General features: G+C 39.9%; 1 protein-coding gene across 3 annotated transcripts in view; it reads right to left on the bottom strand.

Annotated features, from left to right (window-relative positions):
- Window positions 1-9587: 9587 nt before the first annotated feature.
- The window catches only part of Gda (guanine deaminase), a 100789-nt gene continuing 82423 nt past the window's right edge, over window positions 9588-27953 (bottom strand). For all 3 annotated transcript variants that reach the window (XM_004653110.3, XM_045144652.1, XM_045144642.1), the window contains 4 exons: window positions 16550-16696; window positions 13229-13359; window positions 11486-11513; window positions 9588-10601 (listed from right to left, as the gene is read on the bottom strand). In XM_004653110.3, coding sequence (XP_004653167.1) covers window positions 10531-10601; window positions 11486-11513; window positions 13229-13359; window positions 16550-16696 — 377 coding nt within the window. In that variant the 3' untranslated portion in view covers window positions 9588-10530. The remainder of the gene's footprint in view (window positions 10602-11485; window positions 11514-13228; window positions 13360-16549; window positions 16697-27953) is intronic.

Raw genomic sequence — 27953 nt, 5'->3', positions numbered from 1 at the left:
TGGCTAGGTAGAACAGCTGTATCCACAAGCTCTGCACTCAAGTAAGAGACTCAGCTTCAGTGAAAAAGGAAGAGCAGAACAATTGAGGAAAAAATCACCCTTTGTCAACTTTTAGTCTGTACATGCACATATATATCCATGTGCACACCTGCACTTTCACACATGTGAACTCACATCACATACATATGTGAACACATACCGCGCATCTACATGCTAATAATTACCAGCCTCCTGATTAGTAAAAATGATTTAGTGGAACATTATTTTGTACCTTTTGCATGCTTGAAGTGCTATTATTAAGTATAAAATTTTATTAAGACATGAAAAGCATAAGAGAACAGCCATGAATGTTTTAGGGTAACCAAGTTGATTGATTAAAATTTATTTTGAGTTTAAGTATGTCATATAAAATGGTCTATGATGGTTATTTTCATGTTTAATCATGACAGTAGCTTTATAAGTAATAAGAAGATTGGTTTTCCATGTAATTATTTTATTTTATATAGTATTATAGTATATGGTATGTATATATTATATAGTATTATCCTTTATATATGTTCAAATTTAAAAAAATTTCATCCCTAACAGATTGTATAATTCATGTCATATGTAGAAAACATCACTACTAAACCAACCAACCAACCTGCAGATTTATTTTATCCCATACCTCTGGCTCACTGCCATGGCTTACTGGGTGCCTAGCCTGTAATTGGATTCTGCCAGGACATGTTCAAGTGCAAGTTTTGTTATGGTTATGTAAACACATAAATACAAGTCATCTTGCAGAGGTCTAAGAAGAAAGTGTTCATGAGGTGAAAGTGGTTTTTTTTTTTTTTTTTTTTTTTTTTTTTTTGGTTTTTCAAGGTAGGGTCTCACTCTAGCCCAGGCTGACCTGGAATCCTGGAATTCACTATGAAGTCTCAGGATGGCCTCTGCCTCCTGAGTGCTGGGATTAAAGGTGTGCACCACCACACCCAGCCTGCTTTTGTTGTTGTTTTAATCTGAGCCTCAGTTTATTATCTGGATGAAAGAAGCCTCTCCTGAATTTATCTGCTTTTGTGCTCAGCCAACGACAGAAAGCGCTTCACAAGCACACGTGTTTAAAATTTCTCAAGAACTCCAAGGCAGAAAAAAAAATTTAAAAGAAAACTCAAGAACAAAATTTGTTCATGGGTTATTCATTAATGAAGTGTGGGTCAGCTAGACTGATTTGTAGTCTGTGCAAGGCTGGAACGACAGAAATCCAGTACACAGGAAAGCAGCGGGTCCGAGTGCTCAAGCAGGTGCATGAGAGCCTGTCAGTGGACTGACACGTCATTCCAGGGCCTTTCTCTCCTCTGACTTTCCAGTGCATATGTTTTTACATTCTCTTTCTATAAGTAAGGCATAAATATTCACTTACCATAGAAGGGCTACATAGAATCTAGGCAACAAGGGAACTCCCGAGTATTCCGCAAATTTCCATTTTTAACAATTAGTTTTTGTGTTGGGAGAAAAGAATTTATTTTCTCAGTTACCACTGTAGTTTCCCAACACAGATTTCATCACAAAAGATACTCTTCACTACCTATTTATATTCTTCCTCCAAAACAAAACTGTAATGGCAACCAGCACACGATCTTCAAGCAAGTGCCTTTAACCACCGAGCCATCTCTCTTGCCCAAGACCTTCAAAAGGTCTGATAAATTTAGTGTAATTTTACAATGATGACATACATTAAGGGCAATATTAGAGGTAAACGTGATGTTTGAATTAGTGATGAAAGTATGGATTACTCTTTAAAATGCCTCTACCTATTTAAAGAAAAGAGGGTTCTTCCCCTTTACCCAAATAAAATATTAAAATAAAACAAAGTAGAAATCTGCTTCTAGAGGTAACAGTAACTTGTGGGTTCTGTTCTGCTGAGTTGCTTCTTCAAGAATTCTTCAAGCACCCACCACAAGCCCTATTTTGTTATTGGCAGGTACTTCTCTTATGCTTAAATCTATTTTCTTCAAATCTTGAGTGCAGTACTGTGTGACAACCACAGTATCCATTAATAACTTATTGTACAACACTGTGCACAAACTGAGCACACAGTGATAATTCACACATGTGAGATTTCTTTCTTATTTTGCCTCAAAAGCTCTTTAAGAGAGAAAAGATATCACGCTTGAGTGTGATGGTATATGTCTGTATTCCCAGCACTTGAGAAGAAACCAAGAGGACCAGGAGGAGTTCAAGCTTACCCTTGGTTACATATTTTGAGATCAGCCTGGATTACACGACTGTCCCCAAGAACAAACAAAACTGAAAAGAAAAAAAATTAACCAAATACTTAGTATGTTGTGTTAGCTGCAGGCTTCATCACTTTCATGAATCTAAGAAGGCAAAATAGTCATACAACAGGTCAGATGTTACTCTCAGACAAAGCAGCAGACAATTCCGTCCTAGGCTTCATGGTGAGCTAGTCCCCCATGGCTCAGGAAGGCTGCCCATGAGGGATGGACTCTTTCTGCATTGATCTCATACTATGTCACAGCTGAAAGCCCTGAAAAGCACCCTGTTAACTGAGTTTTCTACCTGAGCAAAATGGATGCCTGGGCCAAAACATGACAGGATTCCATACTGTTTCTCTGTATCTCAAAATGCTGAATTCCATGCACATTCTATAATTGTCCTTAGCAGTGTGAGAGGGAAAATGTTGAGATCAGTTCTACAACTGTCTTCATGTTTCATTCTACAAACTAAAAAGCAAGAAACATATAATAACATTTAAAAAGTCACGCACACATATATGCATGCAATTTTTATGTACAAGGAAATATTTAACACCACTTTGCCTAAAAATTAAAATGATCAAAATGTTGTAAAATAGCTTTCTTTTCAGTCTGCATTCATTAAAAAACTTGTCTGTGTATGTGTGTGTGTGTGCATGTGTGTGCGTGTGTGTGTGCGTGTGTGTGTGTGTGTGTGTGTGTGTGTGTGTGTGTGTGTGTGTGTGCACAGCATGCATTTGGTCAGGGGACCCTGAGGTGTTTGTTGTTGCCTTCCATCATCTTATTTTATTTTGTTTTTTTTGAGGCAGGGCCTTGCTCTAGCCCAGACTGACCTGGAATTCACTCTGTAGTATCAGGTGGCTTTAAACTCACAGTGATCCTCCTACCTCTGCCTCCCAAGTGCTGGGATAAAAGTCATGTACCACTATGACAGGCCCATCTTCTTTTGATGACACAGTCTCTTTCTCTCTCTGTTAAATATTTACTTATTTATTCGAAAGTGAAAGAAAGGGGGAGGGCTGGAGAGATGGCTTAGCGGTTAAGCACTTGCCTGTGAAGCCTAAGGACCCCGGTTCGAGGCTTGGTTCCCCAGGTCCCACGTTAGCCAGATGCACAAGGGGGCGCACGCATCTGGAGTTCGTTTGCAGAGGCTAGAAGCCCTGGCGCGCCCATTCTCTCTCTCTATCTGTCTTTCTCTCTATGTCTGTCGCTCTCAAATAAATAAAATTAAAAAAAAAGAAAGGGGGAGAAAGGGGATACAGAGGAGAGAACAAAAGAATGGCTGTTCCAGGGCTCCTGTCACTACACACTTAGACCCGTGAGCCACTTGTGCCTCTGGCCTTATGCGGGTACTGTGGAATTGAACCTGGGCTCTCAGGCTTTGCATGCCATCTCTCAGGCCAAGACAGGGTCTCTTGTTTTGCCACAGCACAGCCTGTCTAGCTAACCCCCAAGCTTCTGTCCACCTCCTACCACAAGTGCATTGGGATTACAGACATGTGTATCACTTGAACTTTGCTTTATGTGGATGCTGGGGAGTGGAACTTGGGTCAGCAGACTTGCAAAACAAGAGCTTTTAACTGCTTATTTTTTAAAAGACACCACATGTTATCATAAGCACTGTTTGCAAAACATTTTACTTAATCCTCATGACCTAAGGAAGGCACTCTTCTCAAATTTAGGGTACCCTGGATTCTTGTCTTATGAATTTAAAGAATTAAAACCCATAGGCCAGAGGGTAAGGTTTAGAAATCATTGCCCATGTTTATATTTCTTAGTTTACTTTTCAATAACCAAGGGCACACCTTTTAAGTCTGTGTTTCTAGCAACAGCATCAACTTTCAAAAACTGGACAACATTGAAAAGATGTTCAGAGCCCTGGAAACATCCAGTTCTGGGCATTTTCCACTATAGGCAAGGTAGATCTGATACAATGTACCTTCTGTCTTCCTTAAAGGCTTTCCATAATCTATCACAACAAATATTCAAACATAAATGACATCTAAGGCTATTAGAATAAGAGAAGGAAAGAGAGAAAGTGCAGAGTTTCTGCTATGTGGAAGGCAACAGGGGGAAGGGAGCCCACATGAAAGCAAGGGTCCCCTTCCCCCTGTCTCCACTCAGACTGGCTGAGACTGTGGGGCTTACCAGCAAGGGATTTGCTGGTTCATGAGAAGTGAACAGACAAAAAAGAAGACCTTACCCACCTAATAAGGATCTATTTATAATCCTTTTGTGTCAGCTTTACCCTCAGATTCACTGAGCCTGGGCTTTGGGGCTGGCTCTGGTGTAGGTATAGGGCGGTGAAAGAGAGCTGATTGGTTAGACTGGATCAGACACTGATCTGCTGGAGCAAGCAGGCACTGTGACATCTGCTTCCCCTAACTGGCTACCTGAATAATTCCCCCTCACAACCAATAGCATATTTCTAATCCTTTTGCCTGTCTGCACATGTTGTTTTCCTGATAGACTGGACATCAGTGTGGTTTTGATTTGCTTTTCTTAAAAAACTTTTATTTATTAGAGAGAGAGAGAGAGAGAGAGAGAGAGAGAGAGAGAGAATGAGCCCGCCAGGACCTCTAGCCATTGCAAAGGAACTCCAGACGCATGTGCCATCTTGAGCATCTAGTTTAGATGGGTCCTAGGGAATTGAACCAGGTTCCTTTGGCAAGCAAGCACCTTAACTGCTAAGCCATCTCTCCAGCCCTCTAGTTGCTTTTCTTGATGGCTAAAATGATATTTTTTGTCACATATCTACTGGCCATTTCTATTTCTTTTCTTTGTGTGTACACGTGCATGTGTGCATGTATGCACATGTGTGTATGTGCATGTCCATATTCATCTATATATGGAAGTACGTGTGTGGCATGTTGAAGCCACAGGTTGATGTCACATGTCTTTCTTAATCACTTTCCACCTTATTCTTTGGTACAGGAATATTTTCACTTAACTAGAGCTCACTGATTCACCTAAACAAGCTAGCCAATGAGCTCCAGCGATTCCCTATTTCCTCCTCCCTGGTTCTAGGATTACAGACACACACCACCACCACCACCACCACACACACACACACACACACACACACACACACACACACATGGTTTTTCGAGGTAGGGTCTCACTCCAGCCCAGGCTGACCTGGAATCCACTTATGTAGTCTCAGGGTAGCCTTGAACTCATGGCGATCCTCCAACCTCTGCCTCCCAAGAGCTGGGATTAAGATATTTTATGTGATTAATGGAGATCCAAACACAGGTCCTCAGGCGTGCACAGCAAGCACTTTCCCACTGAGCCTGTATTTGTTATTTTGAAAATGTGTGCTCAACTTATTTGCCCATTTATTGTTTGCAATCTTTTATTCTTTTTCTTAGATATTCAATTTTTTTTAATCCTATTTACTTATTTGAGAGAGAGATAGGAGAAAGAAAGAGAGAATGGGCAGGCCAGGGCCTCTGGCACTACAAATGAACTCCAGACACATGAGCCATCTCGTGTATCTGGCTTTATATAGGCACTGGTGAATTGAACCTGGGTCCTTTGGCTTTGCAGGCAAGTGCTCTAATTGCTAGGATATCTCTTCAGCCCTCGATTTTTCTGAGTTCTTTGTAAACACTAGATGTTATTCCTCTTTTTTTTCTTTCTTTTTTTTTTTGCTGTTCTATCACCTGGCTTTGGTATCAGCATCTTACTGCCTTCATACAATTAGTTTTTTATTTTTTTAATTTTTCTATTTTATGGAGTAGTTTGAAGCACACTACTGTTAATTCTTTAAAAGTGAATGTGTCTGGCTGGGCTTTTCTTTAGTAGAAGAGTTTTTATGATTGCTTCAATCTTATTTCTAGAAATTGATCTGTGTAAATTATTTCTATCTTCTTGGTTCAACTTGGGTAGGCTATGTATGTTTAGAAATTTATATAGTTTTTCTATATTTTCCAGATTCTTGGAGTATAAGTCTTTAAAATAATATATCTAATGGTGCATCTCTTTTCAGCATTTTCTATTGTAATATGTCCCTTTTTGTGGATAATGTTAGTAATTATTTGGCTTTGGGTTTGTCAGTCTTACTTAGTTTTTCAAAGAACCAACTCTTTGTTTCATTGCTCCTTTGATAACTTAATAACTCTAGTTCTAATTTTTATAACTTTTTACCATCTCTGGTTTTGTTTGGTTTGTTCTTGTTTTTCTACAACCTTCAGATTCACCATTAGGTTATTTATTTAAATGTTCTCCAATTTCTTTGAGATCTGCACTCGTAACTGCAAAATACCATCTTAATACTTCTTGTGCTATATCCTAACTAATTAATTCCCAATGTAAGGTGTGTTTCTTACTTAAGATTATGGCTTTAAAATATAAAAATAAACCATGCTGCATAAAAAGCATAGCAATTTGATTCTGAAGGGGTGAACATATAGCTGTGTTAGTGACTTTTGTGTCACATTCTTGTGGGTCACATGTTTGGTGACAACATACCTGACCTAAACTACTTGATGAAGGCTCACAGCATCAAAGGATTCAGACCATCATGGCAAGGAGGGCATGGCAGGGCAACTTACACCATTGCAGACAGGAAGCAAACTGGAGAAGTAACAAGAAGGGGTTAGGGCAAGAGATAGCCCCAGCCAACATGTAGTGAGCTACTTCCTACAACCAGGCTCTACCTTCTAGAGTTCTACCACCTACCAATAGTTCATTGAAATTTTAAATCTGTCATCAGATTAAACCCTCCATTAGGCCCAAGCCCTCATGGTCTAGTAACTTCTATAAACGTTCTCATAGATACATCCAGATGTATGCCTTACTAATTTCCTCATCAAACTGATCAAGTTGACAATCTAGAATATCACAATAGCTTAATTAAAAAAAAACTAACTGTAATACTTAGCATAGGATGGAAGATGTATGTTAACCTATAGCTAAAATGTTCTATTTTGTTTTTTAAACAAAATTAACATTTTATAATATCTATTACTGTAAAAAGAGAAAAACAGTGTAAGGTTCATCCTCTTCTACCAGACTAATAGAACCTGCAACAAAGACAAACAGCAAACACAACAAAATGTAAACACAAAATCTTATTTATTGTTTTCCTGATGCACAAGGGAGCTCACTCAGTACAATAATAAGAAGCTGATCATACAATTACTGAAGGGAAAACTGTCTCCATGAGCACATATATACATACATTTATACATACATATCTTTAAGAATGGTGATCGGGAGTTCAACAATAACTTCAGGTGTTCTTTGTTGATGAGTGCTTTTTGACAGGCTTTTGGGTAAGAAGTGAACAAATCAGTCACCTCTACCCAACACTTGTGTTAATCATGGTATCTGTTACCCAAGCAATTTGGAAAACACCCTGTTGGAATTTGTATTTAATTTCAGCATGGGCCTGTTTGACTTCTACATTTCATGAATTTAAACTAGATCCATAAACTAGACCCTCAACACTCCACCTCTCACAGTCAAGGCTGGTAGGTGGTATGACAGCATACTTGGTAACCAATATCAGGGTTTTTTAACAGAATCTTTTCATCTGCATTCTTCTTTCCAGGTTTAAACACTATCTAAATGGCTTCCATGGTGACTTTATAAAGTGCAGGTGTGAAGGCATACCCACAGAACTAGTAGATCTGAAACATTCCCACTCCCTCTTCAAAAAAATAAAATTACAAATTCATAGCAGCCCCTACAATTTCAGGATGAATGCAAACCATTGCCCATGTTTATATTTCTTAGTTTACTTTTCAATAACCAAGGGCACTCCTTTTAAGCCTGTGTTTCTAGCAATAGCATCAACTTTCAAAAACTGGACAACATTGAAAAGATGTTCAGAGCCCTGGAAACATCCAGTTCTGGGCATTTTCCACTATAGGCAAGGTAGATCTGATACAATGTGCCTTCTGTCTTCCTTAAAGGTTTTCCATAATCTCTCACAGCAAACATTCAAACATAAATGACACCTAGGATAGGCTTGGAATAGTGTCTTTCCATAATTCAGTATTTCAAAGTTCAAAACTCCTGGCCCATGTGTGGAGTACAGAACAAGCACTTGTAACACACAAGAATACTGCACTTGAGGAGTAAAATGTATAAGTTCTCAGAGATCAAAGTATGTATAACATTCACATTTCAACATACTCCATTTTTACTAGAAAAGTTATTCAAGTCTTAACATACTATCAGGACTAAGTTAAGTGACTGACAGAATGGAGTTATATGACCATTATTCCTGCTTCTGATTCTATACCTATTTATATTACTGATGTGAATTCCAAGTTTAAATGAATACTGATGTTCAACATCAAAATGTATACCCTTGAGGAAGGTAAAAGTGTGGGGTCTTTCCAAAGCCAAAAACAGGTTGTGAGAGGCTCTCTCCTGTCACGTCTATGCTCCTAAGACTACTCCTGTGGGTTAGATTCTCAGTAAGTAAGTTCCTTTGGTAGGGGCAGAAAGATCATGTAGAAAGCATTTTTTTAGTATTAGAAAGTAATAGAGAGGAACTTGGCTAATTATCTTTGACATGGTTGAAGAACTAGAAATACTAAAAATATAGACTGAAACTGGAAGTTGGATTTACTCACTTAATATTCCACAAAACAACCTCTTCTTTTAAAAAGCAAAATAACAAAAATTTGTTCTCTCATTAGATGTAATGTATACACAATCAATTCAAACAAGGAAAAATATCTGAGTAAATTACCGCTGAACTAGCATAAATATGTGAAAATAATATTTATATTATAGGACAGGAATTATGTTCTTAGATCTATAAATATGGAATTAGCTTTATTACATAAGGTTTTCTGGTAGTCTGCTAGAAGGCAACATCAAAGCTCATCTAGGTCCTAAGAATGAATGTTATGCTATAATAAGGAAACCTATTGCCTGTCCTTGTTTATTTATAGAAATAGGAATAAATAAGGAAACATGTGAGATTTTAAATAGAACGTACATTACTACTTTCTAGATTTGATGTGGTCATAGTTTTGTTTTATATCTTAGTTATAAGAAAAGAATGTCCTATTACATAGGAAGCTTGAAATGTTCCTCTCCTTGTTTAATGGCTCTACATGTCTGTTACATGCATGTCTATTAATATAAACATCAGATGGTACTTCTATAAATTTTTTATTGTCCTAAAATCTTCATGCCAGAAAATTTTTAAGGAATTAAAGAAATAATTGGATAAAATTAGAAAAATAGAGTACTTTCCATATATAGGCCTTATAGACTCAAGATTTCCTTAATGGGACTGGCACTTGATGCATAAGTTCTAACACATTGAGATCTGGGTATGAAATTTTTAGCAACTCTGGCCTATTGTGTGGGGCAGAACCATACATTGCAAGGGGACATGTTCCTGCTAGTGTCCACAGCTTTTGTCCTGGTCTATGAAGACTTCAGTCCATACAGCAGTGGTTCATGGAACTTGTTTTTCACCTACACAATGGAAGCAATAACACCACGGGGCCAAAAATGAAGGTGATTTTGAGGCGCACACAACACAACTAATAATGCCATGTGGCTATGTGAATACTATCCTTAAGAGATTTTAAATCTTTAATATTTGAACTTCTGTCAAACACTTGAAGCACAGAACTATATTTACAAATTAATGTGGCACTCAATTTCTGACATTCATCCCAAAAGAAGGCAAAACACAATAATAACACATCTCTGCAATGCAAATTCCATTAAGTGCAAACTGCTAAAACACAAGATCAGTCTAGAAACATGTTTTGAAATTCAATAAGTTCTCTTTTAAAATGCATCTGCTTGGTGTATAATTGTCAAACACAATCTGAACTGATTTTTTCCAACATTTGTTCACAGTCTAAATTCTGGTCCCTCATAAAAATATACTCAGTGATCCATATACTGCTCTCTAACTTTCACACTTATTAGCCCAAAATATCTAACTACACAGGAATTGTCGTTTCTCTATATATTTCCCAAGATGGGAAGGTTTTCCTTCAATCTCATAATAATAAACACCACACCAGCAGGAACATTGCCTTCTGCCTGAGCCTGACAGGAATGTGAACGGCTCAAAAGGGAGGCACGTTCATGAAACTGTGATTCCTCTCAACCAGAGGTGAGAATTAGTGCACTTCCTTCAAGCACTTTGCCAAGAGAATACTGTATCTAGACACAGAGTCAGCCGAAGAACAAGGTACTGTTTGTGACTTTCTAACCGGCACCTGGGCACAAGGGAGACGTAGATCCATGTCATCCCAGGAGAGCTGCACAGATGCTCTGGGTCTTACACTGAGCTGGAAAACGGAACCACCTGTTTTCCACCCACATAAACCTCCTCAATGTTTCGGTCATCTCCTGAAAGAAAAACAAAAAAATCATGTACAACGTGTTTTGGGTCAATAATCCCTTTCATTGCTTTTGAGAAAGATTTAAAATGTTCTGAAAAGAAGAACCCCTGAAGTTTGATGCTTGTGTCTCTGAAGTTGACTGTAATCTGGTTGGGATGACATGATCTCTAGAAGACACCACAGCCCATTTGAGGGTCTGAATTCTGCACTAGAGGCAGAAATAACAAGAAGTTAAATTAACTCACTATCACTGTTGTGGTAGCTGAAGTTGGCCAATTTGCATCTCCAGCCCCACTTGGAAAAGGAACAGTTCTCTTTACTCTTCAGAATCACACTGAGCATGCAGAAGGTGAGCCCCACCTGAAATGTCACAAGTGTCTTCCAGCATCTCAAGTTCACTCAGCCCTGAGTGTGCCCAGTAGAAAGGGAGGCAGAAGAGATGCCCCTGACCTACTGATAGATTTTTCTCCCAGAGAGTAAAACTGAATGTGGATCCACTAGAAGAGTACTTTCCCCACATACACATGCACATGCACACACACATTCACATGCACATACACATACACATACATATTCACATGCACATACACATACTCATACACATTCACATACACATACACATGCACATACACATTCACGTACATATGCACATGCACAGGGAAGGGCAAAGAATGAAGCTCTCTTCTGTGGCCTCCTACTTCTGGCCCAGGACTGGTGATTGTGTATTCTAGGGGAGCATCTAACTATCATGCTATATAAACAGGCTCAATGCTGAGAACTGTTAAAAAAATAACACACAGAGTTTAATATAAGGTACAAGAAACAAAGAGTTACACTGAAGAAAAAGACCAAGAAAGATTTTATTTAGTATATGAACCTCCATCTACCTACCTAGATAGAGGAACTTCTGGATAACAGCCTAAAATAGAAAATAAAGATGATAAGAAATTATATCTTATGAATTTAGAAATGAAATTCATACAAAATAGTCATTGGTAGAGTCCAGAAATTGAAATTTATTTCTCAATGGCAAAATTTATGTTTATTACTTGAACAGAAATGGCCCTTTCCAAAAACAAATTAACCAAAACTCAAACCCAAAGCAAAACAAACAAAACCTACAACTCACTAGCTATTAACAAATGTGTGTCCATTACCAACATGTTCTTGGCATACAACCCTGAAATATTCTGATGGAAATTATCACACAAACTAAAGAAATCCACTCAATAAAACAATCCAAATACTTCAAGAGGTGTATATTATGAGAAAAATGGTGAGATGAATGTGATTAAGCCTGATTCCCACTCTAGTTCAAGAATAAAAGCTATGAAAAAAATGATCAAATTGGGTTACACTATCTGAAAATCAAAGCCAGAAAGGTCACTTTTACTCTCCCCTCACCTTTCTCCCTGAAGCAGGTAACCCCATAGGGACTACCTGCACTGAGGAGGGTCCCCATGGAAGGGGGAAGGGACAAAGAAAAAGAGGGTACCAAAACATTATGTATCCATACAAAATATGCTGTTAGGTTCCCCTGAAGCAGATCAGGGAGCTGTGAACCTGAACCTGTGAGGAGTTCTTTCCCAATCCCAGAAGCATCCTTATCTATGAAGATAAAAGGATGCAGGAAAGACTGAGAAACAGGTCTGGCTATGTCGTCCAAGTTAGTTGTCCTTGGATCACACCATTTTCCTTATCACCTTTCTCTAGGACTCTTCTTCACCACACTTAGCAGAGAAAGTCCCAGATTTGCTTTTGTCTTTACAGCTCTGTTTGATTATGAAAACTCTGGTGTCATGTGAAACTCTTATCAGCTGTGTGCTTTTCTTTGGTTAATCTGTTTTTAGGGATAGGAACCTGAGCCTTGAGCCAACACTGATAGATATTCTTCCTCTCCTATAATAACAAATAGTACAGGCTTCAAAGAATCTAGCTACATAGCAAGATCCAGTCTTCAAAAAACTAAATAGCCAAAAGTAGTGGCACAAACCTGTAGTCCCAGCACTCAGGAAGTTGACATAGGATTAATTCCCTGAGTTCAAGGCCAGTCTGGGGTACAGAGGCCTGAACTAGAGTGAGATCCTTCCTCAAAATAAACATCTAACTATTAGAAATATTTTCCTATGAATAAATAGTTTCTTATGAATAAAACAAGCTACCTTATTTTACTAATGATTGCTTTAAAAAAGAATTAATTTTGCTGATCTACTTGTGAAAGTAAATGTGAAGATAAATATGTCATATTGAAATGTTAATGAAAACCTACATAGTGTGTCCCAAGCCAATCTTGGGAGTGGAGTGAGACATTGCCTCAAAAATACGTCTTTTAACTAGGGCTAGAGAAATGGCTTAGTGATTAAGGCTCTTGTCTGCAAAGTCTAAGGAACCATGTTTGACTTTCCAGTTCCCATGTTAGTCAGAGGCACAAAGGTGAGGCAGTGAGTACATGGTCACACATGCCCACTAGATGGCGAAAGCATCTGGAATTTAATTGCACTGGCTAAGGCCCTCTCTTTCTCTCTCTCTCGCTCTCGCTCTCGCTCTCTGTCTCCCTCTCTCTTTCAGTCTCTCTAAAAAATATTTTAAAATACAAAAAAAAACATATCTTTTAATTAGCTTTCTCTTACTCACCTGGGAAATATCACCAACAAAATCTCCATAAAACAGATCAATGGGCGAGTCAGATGCTTTGGGATTGATCAAGAGGGCATCAAATTCTTTGCCTACTTCAAAGTTTCCAATCTCCCCATCCAGCCCCAGGGCTACAGAGTGGGAAAAGGAATGCATAATTAGTATTGCAAGTCAGCAAACCACATAAGTAGAACATGTTTTCCAACATAACTAGAACAAAACCCCGAGCATCTTACTAGTGAGGCAGAAAAGCGTCCTCATCCTGACAGGTCACAGAAGACTTCCACTTACGGGAAGGAGAGTAAGCATAGGAACGCCGACCCGAGCAAATGCAGCTCCGCCCACACCACGACCCCGTGGCTGATGCTGTCAGTCTCCTTCAGCTCTACGGGTGCACTGCATGGCCAGCTCACCTAAGCTGTTCATGGAGCCCTCAAAGAAACATGCCTGACATGATGCCCACCTTCTTTGTCCCTTCCCTTCTCCCCCCCAATACCCCAGCTCCTTGCTTTGCCCTTTTCCAAACCCTCTGGTTCAGTGAAATGGCTAATACTGTTTTTCACCCCAGTGAAATGAACCTCAAATAATTTTTTAAAATCCTTTTTCATACTTGCCAATCTAAGTGTATCCGGTTTAAATTCTTTAAATAGAAAATATAATAATAATAAAAGCCTTACTTCTCAAAGTACACAGGTCCTTCTAATTCAAGAGTCTCAGGGATTTTTGAAAGCGGACATTTCCCTGGTTTCCTGACAAGAGTGGTTTTCTTGAATAGGGGACAGGTCCATAACGTCTATTGACTTCTGTCATCCCACAGCTATAGCTTATGACTCATAGTTACTGGATACTGGTGGGGAACATTGTTGTTTTCAGTTCAGTTTCAAATGATGAAGGTAGTGGGGTTTTCTGGCCACCAAACCTATTGAATCTAAATCTCCTTACAGCCTATAAGCTGAGAAAGATGTGCACGGAGATCACAAAGAGAAATATGAACAAAGTAATGTTAGGATAACATTTTTTTTATTATCCTAAGTGTTAATGTGTTTGGCGCATTCTATCATGGTCAGGGATATTGTTGGATGGGAAAGTACTGCATGTATATTTTGCTGGAAGGCAGTACCTGACACATTATATTTCTATCCATGAATATCCAGAGGACCTGACAATATTCAGGGCACTGATTTGGAAATCTCACTTGTTTAAAACATTATTTCAAGAGCAACTCTTATTCTCAGGAAAAAATGCTTTTTAATCTAAAGAATTCTCACAGCAAGAGAGAAGTGTGAAAATAATTAGAAATGTTAAAAGCAACTAGGTGACTTCTACTAATCACAGAGTAGCTGGTGGAAAACACAAGCATTAACATTTCCCTCCACTAGTTCTGCTCCAAATTTTATCCATGACAAAGATACCTGACGATGTAATTTGATAACGACTGCAGTCAGCATTAAACTGTGTGCATTTAGTACACTAAATGAGCAGGTACATTTGTGAGGTCCAGGTGACTTTGATGGCATATGTGATGGCATATGATGGCTACTCATTAGAATGTGGAGAGTTTGGGAATGAGCTAAGCAAGAGAGACACACTTGCTTTAGAGAATTTGTAATTAATATAAATTCACTTTGTTGCAAATGGACAAAACTTGGCTGGTTGGCAACTCAAATGCACTTTAGGAAGATTATCTTTGCTGCCATTACAGCAAAAATTTCTGTAAAAATAAAGGATCTCTCTCTCCCTCTTGTGTTGTGTGTATGTATGTGTTTGTCTGGCTGTCCTGTCTACATAGTGAGTTTCAAGCTGTGACAGAGTTGGGAAATGCCACATTTTAAACAGGGATCTGTTCATCTCATTTTACTGGGGCTACTATAGAGATCTATGCCACGGAGAAATTCCATAACTGAGCCCAGGGTCCAAGAACATAGATGTCAAAGCTCCACTGCAAGGTAGAAATGATTTGGTAAGCATCCACAGAAACAAAATAAAAAGAAATAAGAACTTGCTATTATAAATTTTAGAGGGCCTAGAAATTTAAAAGCACAATTTAAATTCAACTTGTTTTCATTAATGTATAGATGGCAGACCCAATGGCGACAAAACACTCAGATGTTCAAGTAAGAGGTGCTGTGGGTAAGAGAGGGCCACACTTCCAAGAATGGGATTATTGAAACTTTGAATCTTAGAAATGAACCCACAAGGCCTAGGAAAGTTTACACAATATAACTCACATCTGTTTTTCTTGAAATGTTCTTGATGGTGTTCATGATAGTCCAGAACACTCAACAGAGAGCTAAGGAATGATTCTTCCCAGAACACTCCTGGCTTTCCATTTCTAAGACTTGGGATTTCTACCATAAGTCTATCTGTATCTATCTGTTTAATTTCTCACTGTCTGCTCGTGGCTTTATGCTATTTTCAGTGTCATCCATTCAGATCGTTTGTATTCCTAAAACACAGCCCTGTGGCTACATTTCTATTTCAGTCACACAAGAGCCTAGGAAAGCTGCTGAGCTGATTTGCATACCCACCAACTGTGCTTTTGCCTCCTCCTCCTTGTAAAAAGGCTGAGTAATTAGTGCATGCAATGCAGAAGCTAAATGCAAGAACTAGGCTGGGATTTATGTAGGAAGATACCACAGTGAAGGTTAGAAGATAAGAATATGTACTCTGGATCTCCATTTTCTGGACAAGTCATGACATGGTCTAGCCCAACAGCTGTGTGAGTCTCACTAACTCTTTTTGTAAAATGGAATTACCCACAGTGGTTGTGAGGCTTCAGTAACAGCCTGCATAAAGCGAGCTGCCCCGGGCTATGGAGAGTAAGAGCTCAGCTGAGTCTTGGCTATCACTTATTGCTAGTTTCATCACTCAGGTGGTGGAGAACAAGTACTTGACTCCATGAAAAATGAATTATTTAAAGAACTGGTATGCATGTGACCAATGTACATAGTCACTAAAATGATTAACATGGCTAGGCGTGGTGGCACATGCCTTTACTCCCAGCACTTGGGAGGCAGAGGGAGGAGGATCACTGTGAGTCCAAGGCCATCCTGAGACTGTATAGTGAATTCCAGGTCAGCCTGGGGCATGGGAGAAATGATTAACATGGCAGTTGTGTATCATCATCTGTTAGACAGCTTAATTCCCTGAGAGCATGATTCCTCTACCACATAACTGAACGGGGCTTCATTGGCTGTGCTCTGGGTGTGTTTTGTGAGACATGGATGTAATACACATGGGATTATCCTGATTCTACCACATCCAAGGCCACAGATTGGCCAGGCTTTATGTAGTATGAGAAGGAAAGAAGAAAGTAGTTACCTTGGCTTCCTCCAAGGGTAGCAAGTCTGAAGACTTCTTTGAGGGTGAGGCTTTTCTCATTGACCTTATTAATTAAAAGTATATTGGAAACCATCACAGCTCTTCTGATGGCATCGAGCATGGAGGAGGAGTAGCCACCGGCCACATCTACAGAGTGGAGAACAAAGCCAAGACAGTAACTTCATGAGGACAGATGGGATAACACAGACAGAGAGGTTGTGTTCTGCTGTTGATGACAAAGTGTCCATCTTTAACAGAGTTTTTATTACAAGCCCTTACTTATAAATACTGGGTAATCGATATGTAAAAGAATTCAAAACCTGTCTCAGGCATGGAGGTAAAAGGGACACTACTTTGGGAGAAGAAGGGGACAAGCTGAGGGATCAGAGGGGCTGGGCAATGAAGTGGGTATAGGGCACAAATGAGAACACATTTAGTGACATGTATGTATGACAATGCTATAGTGAAATCTACTAATTTCCATGCTAGCTTTAAAATATTTTATTTATTTACTTATTCATTTGCAAATAGAAAGAGACAGATTGAAAGAGAGAGAGAGAGAGAGAGAGAGAGAGAGAGAGAGAGAGAGAGAGAGAAAATGAGCGCACCAGGGCCTCTAGCCACTGGAGATGAACTCCAATCACATATGCCCACTTTGTGCATCTGGCTTTATGTGGGTATTGAAGAATGGAACCAGAATCATCAAGCTTTCCAGGAAAGTACCTTAACCACTGAGCAATCTCTCCAGCCCTAAAATATTTTTAGTAAAACACCTGTCATTAATATCAAATGCATTCCTATACTAATGTCCTAATGTTGCTGTAATGCATCTTGACAAATCTTTAGTTTAACACCAGAAGTTTCTTCTCTCACAGTTTTGGAGATCAGAGGTCTAAATCCAAGAGTTCGAGGGCAAGCAGGGATGTAGTTTAGTTGAGTAGGGGTTGTTGACCATGCACAAGGCCAGGGCTTCAATCCCTAGGGTTGCTATACTGTGTCTGTGTGGCTTTCCTGTTCTGTCTCCTATGATATTAATCATTGGATTTAGGAGCTACCCTATTTCAGAATGATCGCATCTTGAGTTCCTTATTTTAATCCTATTTGCCAAGGACCAAATAAAGTCACATTGGTGGTTCTAGTAGACATCTTTTCAGGGCCACAATTCAACTCAATGCAATCCCCATATGGTTGTAATGCTAAGAGAAACATGTGAGTATTTCTTGAACTCTCACAGGAATTGTGCAAATATGCCTGCATAGTTGTGAAGATGATTTTAAAAACATGTGACTTCACATAAGCTTACAATTCTATATCCTGAGAACTTGTCCTAACATTATTCTAATCAATATAGAAATAAATTTTAAAATAATTTTTCATAAAGATGCTTAGAATAAATAGATATTTCAGAAAATTAGTATAATAAATAGGTGATGCTGATATATACTGCTTTTCATATTGATTAGCTGAGCCATTTCCCCAGCCCATTAAATAAGAAATGTGATTTTTTATGATTTAAATAACTAATTTGAAATACTGCTTTTGACAGGAACAAGTATAGAAGTTATTAAATGAGTCCACAGTCACATGAGTTAGCATTTTAAATTAGAGTAAAATACATTTATATCTAATAAAATAGAGTCCATATTTCAAATGTTCTTTCTGTAATTTCTGAAGATTATTGGTGTCTATATATGTTGCAAAAAGCAAAAGTTAATTGCCTATTTAGTAGCAATTATAGATTGCAGCTCAATTTTATGTTCAACTATCTTATATATCCTTAAGTAAACTTGTATGTACTAATTTTTCTTTTTTATAAAGTACTTTTCTCATGCTGGGAAGATGGCCCTGTTGGTCTGGGTTCAATTCCCCAGTGCCTGCGTAAAGCCAGATGCACAAAGGGGTGCATGTTGCATGTGTCTGGAATAAGTTCGTGCTGGCAAGAGGCTCTACTGCTTACATCCTTTCATTCACTCACTGTCACTGTCCCATAAATAAATAGTGTATAAAAAATGAAACTAACACATTTTAAAAATACCTTTTTAAAAAAGAAAGTGCTTTTCTCTAGCCAGAATAGTATTGCTGAGGATCACTCCTGAAAAGTGTATTATATATACCTAAGTTATTTGTATTGATGAGTAATAATCTCTCATTAAACCTTAATTTTGTACAATTACTACATATTAATTAAAAAGAAGTGAATTGTAAAAAGAAGGAAGGAAGCAAAAAAAAAAAAAGGAAAAGAAAGATGGAGAGAAAGAAAGAAGAAAGAGAAAGGCAATGTCAAACAACTCATGGTCACAAACCAATATTCACCATGTCAAGAATTATTTCAAGAAAGACAAAAAATGTAGCCAGAAGTGGCAGCACATACTTTTAGTCCCAGCATTCAGGAGGCTGAGGTAGGAGGATCTCTGTGAATTCAAGGCCAATTTGTGTCTACAGAGCAAGTTCCAGGTCAGCCTGAGCTAAAGTGAGATCTTACCTCTAAAAAAACAACACGAGGGGCTGCGGAGATGGCTCAGCAGTTAAGAGGCACTTGCTCGCAAAGCCTGCTTGTCTGGGTTCAGTTCCTCAGTGCCCATATAAAGACAGATGTACAAGGTGGTGCATGCACCTGGAGTTTGCTCACCGTGGCCTGAAGAATGCCCATTTTGTCTGACTTTCTCGCATAAATAATAATTAAACATAAAATAAATAAAATAAAGCATACAAGAGAGCTACTATTTTCGGCTCTACATTGAGATAAGATGTGAAGGCCCAGTGACAAAGGTAACTTTCCATCCAGTCAGTGGTGGAATGCTCATTCACAAACTGGTCCCTCTTTAAAGCACAGGTTCTCAAACTTGATTATTTGCCAATTTTATCTTGGAGAGTTGTAGTACATCCCTTTGTGAAGTTGCTAAATCAGAATTAATAAGGAAGAAATTCAGGAATCTGTGTGTTTTATTTTAAAAGCTGATGGGTGAGAAGAGCACCGTATTGCCGGACATGGTTCTCTCCTTGCTTTGCTCTGCAGTGCTGGGGAGGGAGCTCAGGGCCTTGTGCATGGGACACAATACTGGATGCACTGTGGCAGTGTGGTGCAGTCAGGCTACTTAACATGCATAGGATTTCACATACCTGTACCTTTTTTGTAGTGGAACCACTTAAAACACACTCCACATTTTTTGAGACTATAGCATATTGTTATTAGCTATAAGCACCAGGATACACAAGAGAATTATTTTTCAAAACTTTGTTGACAATATTTATAATTATAATATTTATAATTATATTATAATCCCTTCCCGTTACCTTCTTTTGTCCCCCCTCCCCTATTTCCATCACAGAATCCCTTCTTCTTTCTCAGTAGTCTTTCTTCTACTTTGATATTAATTTTTGCCTTCCTTTATCATCCATGACGAAGTGCTGATGGGCTCAATATTATGTATATTACAATGGGCAAGAGAATTGCTGAACTTATTTCTCTGATTAACTGACCCTTTGTATTCTTTGAAGCACCAATCTGTGTCTTTCAAAAGCATAATAATAATTCTAATGAGGTCAGTTTTGTAAAGTATTTGCTCTAAAAGTAACTGTTGCAGTCCGGTTCACATTGCTGTTAGAAATCACCCAACCAAGAGCAGCTTCTGGGAAAAAGAGGTTTATTTTGGCTTACAGGCTCGAGGGGAAACTCCACAATGGCAGGGGAAAACAATGGCATGAGCAGAGGGTGGACATCACCCCCTGGCCAACAGAAGGTGGACCACAGCAACAAGAGGGTGTGCCTAACACTGGCAAGCCGGGCCCCAACAATACACTCCCTCCAGGAGGCATTAATTCCCAAATCTCCATCAGCTGGGAACCTAGTATTCAGAACACCTGAATTTATGGGGGACACCTGACTCAAACCACCACATTCCGCTCCTGGCCCCCATAAACTGATATCCGTGCATGATGTAAAATACAATGTATTCAGTCTGACTTTAAAAGTCCCCATAGTTTTTTATCAATCCCATGATGTTCATACATCCCCATAGGTCAAGATCTTTTAACTGAGCCATAATGCCAAAATATAACCTCAAAAAACCCATAATGGCACAGAATAAATATTCACACTGCAAAAGATGGCATTGGGCATAGCAAAGAAACATTCAACCAATACAGGATTTAAAACAACCAGGGCAAATATCAAACTCTGTAGCTTCAAGTGCAACAACTCTAGCCAGTGACAAATCTTCAAGTCCTATAGTTCTAACCAGCAACAAGTCTCTGGCATTCCAATTTCGCCCCTCCAGCTAGGCTACTTACAGTCCTGGAAAACTTCATTGGACCGGGCAGCTCCTTGGCAGCCATCTCACGGTCCCGGCATCTCCACTGGGTCTCCACTGCAAGCCACAGTTCATCCTCATGGCCCCGTGGGGTCTCTATGCAGGCAACCAGCAAACCTGCTTCACATTGCCCATGGCCATTTCCAAAACACAAGACCATGTTGCATACTCAATGACCCTCTTTCCAGCATTTCTTATACTCCATGTACCAGGTAGGGTGCCAATTTGTTAATCCAGGGGGGAATAAAGCAGACTTTGAAGAACAGGGCACTCCTTGAGCACTCAGGCTCCTTCAAAAGAGTCTACATTCTTCTTGTTGCCCCAGCACAGGTCAGCTAGCCCAGTCTCAAAGGTTGTAATCTCTCAGTTGCAGCTGAACGGGCAGCAGTTCACTCAAAGATTTTCCTTTCTGTGCCATATTCCTTTGCTCACACCAATTCATTTCTACGCAAAGCAACCCTGTACAACTTCTCAGGACATGGGCATAAGAGCAAGCTTCTCACACAAACTGCTAGCCCAGTCCAAGCAAAGCTCTTTCTCGCCCTCGTAAGCCAAACCTCACAGTCCATAGTTCTTACTGCCTTCAGGTCTTTCAGCTCTGACCAGGATAGACCATCAAGCTGTACTTACAGCACTCAAAGCATCTCTTAGGCCAAGGTTTCAAATGCTGCCACATTCCTCTTGAAAATCAGCTCCAAAAGACCTAAGCCACACAGTCAGGTGTCTAGCAACAATCCCACTCCTCGGTACCACTTTACTGTTGCAGTCCGGTTCGCATTGCTGTTAGAAATCACCCAACTGGGCTGGAGAGATGGCTTAGCGGTTAAGCGCTTGCCTGTGAAGCCTAAGGACCCCGGTTCGAGGCTCGGTTCCCCAGGTCCCACGTTAGCCAGATGCACAAGGGGGCGCACGCGTCTGGAGTTCGGTTGCAGTGGCTGGAAGCCCTGGCGCGCCCATTCTCTCTCTTTCCCTCTACCTGTCTTTCTCTCTCTGTCTGTCGCTCTCAAATAAATAAATAAAAATATTAAAAAAAAAAAAAAAAGAAATCACCCAACCAAGAGCAGTTTCTGGGAAAAAGAGATTTATTTTGGCTTACAGGCTCAAGGGGAAGCTCCACGATGGCAGGGGAAAACGATGGCATGAGCAGAGGGTGGACATCATCCCCTGGCCAACAGAAGGTGGACTACAGCAACAGGAGGGTGTGCCTAACACTGACTGGCAAGGGAAAACTGGCTTTAATACCCATAAGCCGGCCCCCAACAATACACTCCCTCCAGGAGGCATTAATTCCCAAATCTCCATCAGCTGGGAACCTATCATTCAGACACCTAAGTTTATGGGGGACACCTGAATCAAACCACCACAGTAACTTTAAACAAAAAACTATTTCAGGTTAAGATCTCACTCTAGCCCACCTGGAACTCACTATATACTTTCAGGATGACCTGGAACTCACAGCAATCCTCCTACCTCTGCCTCCCAAGTTCTGGGATTAAACGTGTGCACCATCACAATGGTCATAAAAGACACTTTTTTTTAATTAATTTTTTACTCAGTGAATATAGTTACCATTGTTGGCCTCCTCCCTGTTCTCCTCCCTCCACAGGGACCCTTCTTATTGAGGTATATGTATCATGCATTGTGGGGTTAGCCATCAGTTATGGGTAGGAGGAAATGTCTCTGTGTATCATGACCCAACCTGTGGCTCTAACATTCTTTCTGCCCCCTCTTCCACAAATTTCCCTGAGCCATGTTGGGTTCATTTTAGGTCTGCTTCAGTGATGAGGTCTTGGGACCCTCTGTGTCTCTGGATATCTAGTTTGGTAAGAGGTGATTGTTCTCTGTGTCTGGCTCCTTCACCCTTGTGCTTGTACCAGGTTCATGAAGAAAACAGCACTCTTGCTTGTTTCCCCAATTATACTTAGTTTCAGCTGGGGCCCGTAAAAGACACTTTTAAAGTTACAAGTGCTTTTAACTTAAATATGTTTTTCTTGAAGATTATTCAGCTTACTATTCATAGCCCAAGTTGAGAATTTCTTTCTTTCTTTTTTTATTTATTTAATTTTTATTAACATTTTTCATGCTTATAAAAAGATATCCCATGGTAATACCCTCCCTCCCCCCAAACTTTCCCCTTTGAAATTCCATTCACCATCATATTACCTCCCCATCTCAATCACTGTACTTACATATATACAATACCAACCTATTAAGTACCCTCCTCCCTTCCTTTCTCTTCCCTTTATATCTCCTTTTTAACTTACTGGCCTCTGCTACTAAGTATTTTTCTTCTCACACAGAAGCCCAATCATCTGTAGCTAGGATCCACATATGAGGGAGAACATGTGGCGCTTGGCTTTCTGGGCCTGGGTTACCTCACTTAGTATAATCCTTTTTAAAAAATTTTTTTGTTTATTTTATTTATTTGAGAGCAACAGAGAGAGAGAGAAAGAGGCAGATAGATAGAGAGAGAATGGGTGCACCAGGGCCCCCAGCCACTGCAGATGAACTCCAGATGCATATGCCCCCTTGTGCATCTGGCTAACGTGGGTCCTGGGGAATCGAGCCTCGAACCAGGGTCCTTAGGCTTCACAGGCAAGCGCTTAACTGCTAAGCCATCTCTCCAGCCCCAAGTTGAGAATTTTTGAAGAGACTTTTAAACTGTGTATAATATTTTATTTTTATTTATTTATTTTCTGTTTGGGTTTTTTGAGGTAGGATCTCACCCTAGCTCAGGCTGACCTGGAATTCACTATGTAGTTTCAGGGTGGCCTCAAACTCATGGTGATCCTCCTACCTCTGCCTCCTCAGTGCTCAATTAAAGGCATGCACCATCATGGCTGGTATATTTTATTTTTATTTTATTTATTTATTTTTATTTTCATGTAGTTTTATTTCTTCCTACTCTCTGTAGGAAAGTCTCTTTTACTTAGCATAGATGATGCTTCTGATAAAACAGACCTGAGATGGAATAATGACCCTGCTTCTTCAGTCTACTTGCCCAGCTGGGTCTCCTTGACTCTCAGCTGACATATAAGTAAAACAGAGAAAATGGATTTTAATTTGAGTGGTAGATAAAATGAAAGATAAAAAGTCTTTCTTTTTTTTACCTCAATATCAAACTAAGAATACACATAATTTGAGAATATGAACATGAAGCTTTGAAATATTTTGTTTGGTGTTTTCTACTTTATAGCTAAAGCAAAGATACTAAATGAAAGAGTTGAATTGGAAACTTGCCAAGACTGAACATGGTTATTTTGTGTAGGTACAGACTTGAAGCCAACATAGGAAAAAGTAATGCAGTCAGAATGGTGTGTGAATATAGAAGATCTAAATGTTATTAAAAACTTTTATAAAGTTCCATAGAAACAAGTATTTTCCTCAGTTTATTCCTAGCTATAAATAAACTCTATAGTAACAATGAATAGATTAGGAAGCAATTTGCTGGGAAAAAAATTAAGATATGTCTTGTTATACTGCTGGTTTAATCATCTTAGCTTCTCCAGGTTGACAACTGTACTGTGAGAATTTCCATCTCAGGGATGATGCTGTACAGCCTCCACCACATGCATCATGGAGTTTAGTCACGATCTGGGGAGTTAACCTTTGATATCAACTTGACTGGAAATACCTCGAGGATGGGTGTGCCCTTGAGGCTGTTCCCAGAGGAGGTTGATGTGTGAGTCGGCATGAGTTAAATGGAAAAGAGTGGTTCACACTGTGAGTAGACTTGTGCCATCAGCTGGGGACCCAAAGAGAACAGTGAAGTATGATTCAGCCTCGCTTTCTCCTGAAGTTGGGACAAAGTCTTTGTCTACTGTCCCCAGACACCAGAATTCTAGGCTCTTCAGCCTTTGCACTGCAGGGAGCCCTAGAGGCCCCAGGGATTTCAGGAGTTTGGTTTGGACTGAGAATTGGTTTGTTGGCTTCCCTGGCTCCAAGGACGTTGGGCATGGGCAGAGCTACCCAACCAACATACCAGCATCTCTGGCCTGAAGACAGCTGGCCATGGGACACCCCAGCCTTCACCACTGGGTGGGCCAACTCCCTCTAACCAGCCTCTGTGTATCTATTTCCACATATCTATATGGATCTCTCTTGAGACCCAGGACCACTTGAGTAAGAGCCAAGCTTTGCTTCAGGGCGTCCCACTGTGATGCTAACTTGCTGATGTCTGCCCTTCTGGGTGACATCAGGGGTTTTCTCTTTCTTCTGTAACATGTTTAATGCATGTGAAATTCCTTCATTAAATCATGCATGCACAACTTTATTGCTTTCTTGACCTTGGTCAGTAACTTAGTACTAGAATATCTCATATTTTTTTCTCTGAAATAATGCCACCCATCTTAGAAGCTATCAAAAAAAAAAAAATCAGAATCCTAACATAGAAGCTACAGAATGAAGATTAAAGGGTGGTAACTGTGGAGGAGCAAGGAAAATTGAATCATTTATTTCAGAAATAAATCTTTTCCCCAACTCCTGTCTCTCCTACCACTAGCACCATGATAGGAAATAGCCTTGTCACTGGCTTTCCAGAGTCATAAACGCATTGTAAGAGGCCACATAAGGGTCAGCACTGAACCAGTGGACAGTGCAATGAGGACAGGACATTCCTTTACATGTGTATGTTCATTTGGTCAACAACAATAATATGGGCTTGATTTACCGACATGTTCATAAATAAATAGAATGTACTGGCTCGCCACGTGAACAAACAGTCCAGTACAGAAGAAGTGGGGATGGAGATCATTTTGAACAGATGATCAAGGAAGATCTCTGTAAAGCACTGGTAGTTAAAGTAAGGAATGAAACATACCCAGTTGTGTGAAGTAAGAGGAAGAGAGTGCCTGACTCAGCCTTGAACGGGTTTGTGATCAGACAGGAAGAGAATTGGCCTTCAGAGATAAGACAGAATAGCTAGCCAGGTGCAGGAGGGGGGTGGTGGGGAAATCTGAACATAGTAGATTTACTGACTCCCATGTAAGATTTTTCAGAATACTGAGAGGTTGGTCAGTCATGGCAAACACATCACAGGTATCCAGTGCTATAAGGACAGAAGAGCCACGTTTGCTGTTAGCAGCAAAAAGATCACAGTGGCAACTGGCCACAGAAGAAAGGGCAAGGGTAGCTGCCCTGCAGTTTGGGCAAGAATCCAGACTACATTGGGAGGAGGAATGGAGGTATCTGTCTGTGGTAGCAGAATGGGTGGCCCTGGTGGAAGAAGTTTTGCTGTGAAGGGAGGCAGAGATGTAGGTTATTAGCCTGAGGAGAATAGCTTTGTTTCTTTGCCTTTAAAGACTGGAAGCAGGCTGGAGGGATGGCTTAATGGTTAAGGTGTTTGCCTGCAAAGCCAAAGGACCCAGGTTCAATCCCCAGGACCCATGTAAGCTAAATGCACAAGGGGGCACATGCATCTGGAGTTCATTTGCAGTGGCTGGAGGCCCTGGTGCTCCCATTCTCTCTGTCTGTCTATCTTTCTATGTATCTCCCTCTGAGTCTATTGAATAAATAAATAAATCTGAAAAAAAAAAAAGACACAAAGGAACTGAAGATGCTTGAGCATTGTAGGAATGATCCAGCAGACAGGAAATACTGATGGCCAGTTACTAAGAAAGGAGTCAACTTATTGAGATGCTGGGTGGAAAGAGTACACAAAACACACCTCACCATACTTTGCCATTTGTACCTTGGATTAGAAAAAGGGCTTTTCTTTTTTAAGCTGCACTAGGAAAAGAAAAAGAGCTAATCCTAGCAAGTGTAGAGCAGCTACAAATTTAGTGGTGGGAAATTGAAGGAAGAGTTTCTGATTTTTTTTCTGTTGTCATAATGATATGAAATATACTTGGCAGTGAGAGTAAGAGCTGGAGAAGGCTCACGGAGAAATAAGAAAATCTGTCTTGGAATAAGGAGACATATGCCTATTAGACCAACGTAATTATCTCTATTGCTAGTGCTAAGGAACATTTGATATTTCAGAACAAAATTATCATGAAACCCATGCTAGGGTTTCCTCTGGCAATATCAAGATGCCCAGCTGCAGGCACTGAGAAAGGGACCCCTGGGGATAATCAAGGGTTGAGGTTCTGAAAGCAAACACAAAGAAAAGGAAAGGGTGTGAGAAGTGAAATGTCTCCAAAGATGATGGTAGTGATGTGTGCTGGCATCAAGAGTTATGTCTCGGAGGGACAATGCTTTCTGAGAAAGCAAGGAACTACTAGAGTGGTGTGCAGAAGAGGACATGGCTGCTGCTCGGGGAGGCTGGGATGGAGAGCTTCACTACCCAGTGACACCTGGGCTCCATCGAGGCTGTTGTCTTAATGATCTTGCACGACTTGCCCATGTGAATTTATTCTCCACACTTAATTTTTTCCTCCAGGTTACTGTTTGGGGTTATTAATTGTTTTGGTTTTAAATTTTCTTCATATGTTAAATGGGAGGTACCCTATTTTCACAGTCCAGCAAGCAGTTCTATCTTTCACTCAGGTTAAACATTCCTAACCCCAAATTCTGCAATCCTAAATGCTTGAAAACCTGGTAAGACAACAGTGGAAAACTCCACACCCACTTTCATGTGACTAACTTCAGTCAAAACACAGGCATGCTAAAAATATGATACAACATTACCTTCAGTCTATATGTATAAGCTGTATATTAATAATTAATGAATTTTGTTTGTGGATTTGCATCCCTTCCCTCAAAATGTCTCATTACATATAATATGCAAATATTTCAGAATTTTAAAAAGTCTAAATTCCAAAACATTTCTGGCCCAAAACATTTTGAATAAGGGACATTTAACTTATATTTTTATGCTCTACTAGTGAAAAGCAAAATATGATATACATCTCCTTTCCTTAAAAACAGAAGTCTTAGACTCTAGTGCTGGGGAGGTGGCTCATGCTTGCTGCAAAAGCATGAAGACCTATGTTCGGGTCACCAGCACCCATGTGGAAGTGTTGGGTGTGGCAGCACGTGCCTGTGATCACAGTAATGAGGGTGGGTGGAGCCAGGATGGTCCCTTAGGCTGCCAGGCTAGATTGTCTACCCAACTGGTGAGTTCCATGTTCGCTGAGAGACCTTGTCTCCAACAG

This window comes from Jaculus jaculus, chromosome 1 (genome assembly GCF_020740685.1).
Source record: "Jaculus jaculus isolate mJacJac1 chromosome 1, mJacJac1.mat.Y.cur, whole genome shotgun sequence".
NCBI lineage: Eukaryota > Metazoa > Chordata > Mammalia > Rodentia > Dipodidae > Jaculus > Jaculus jaculus.
This window is presented reverse-complemented; position numbering and strand designations above follow the sequence as displayed.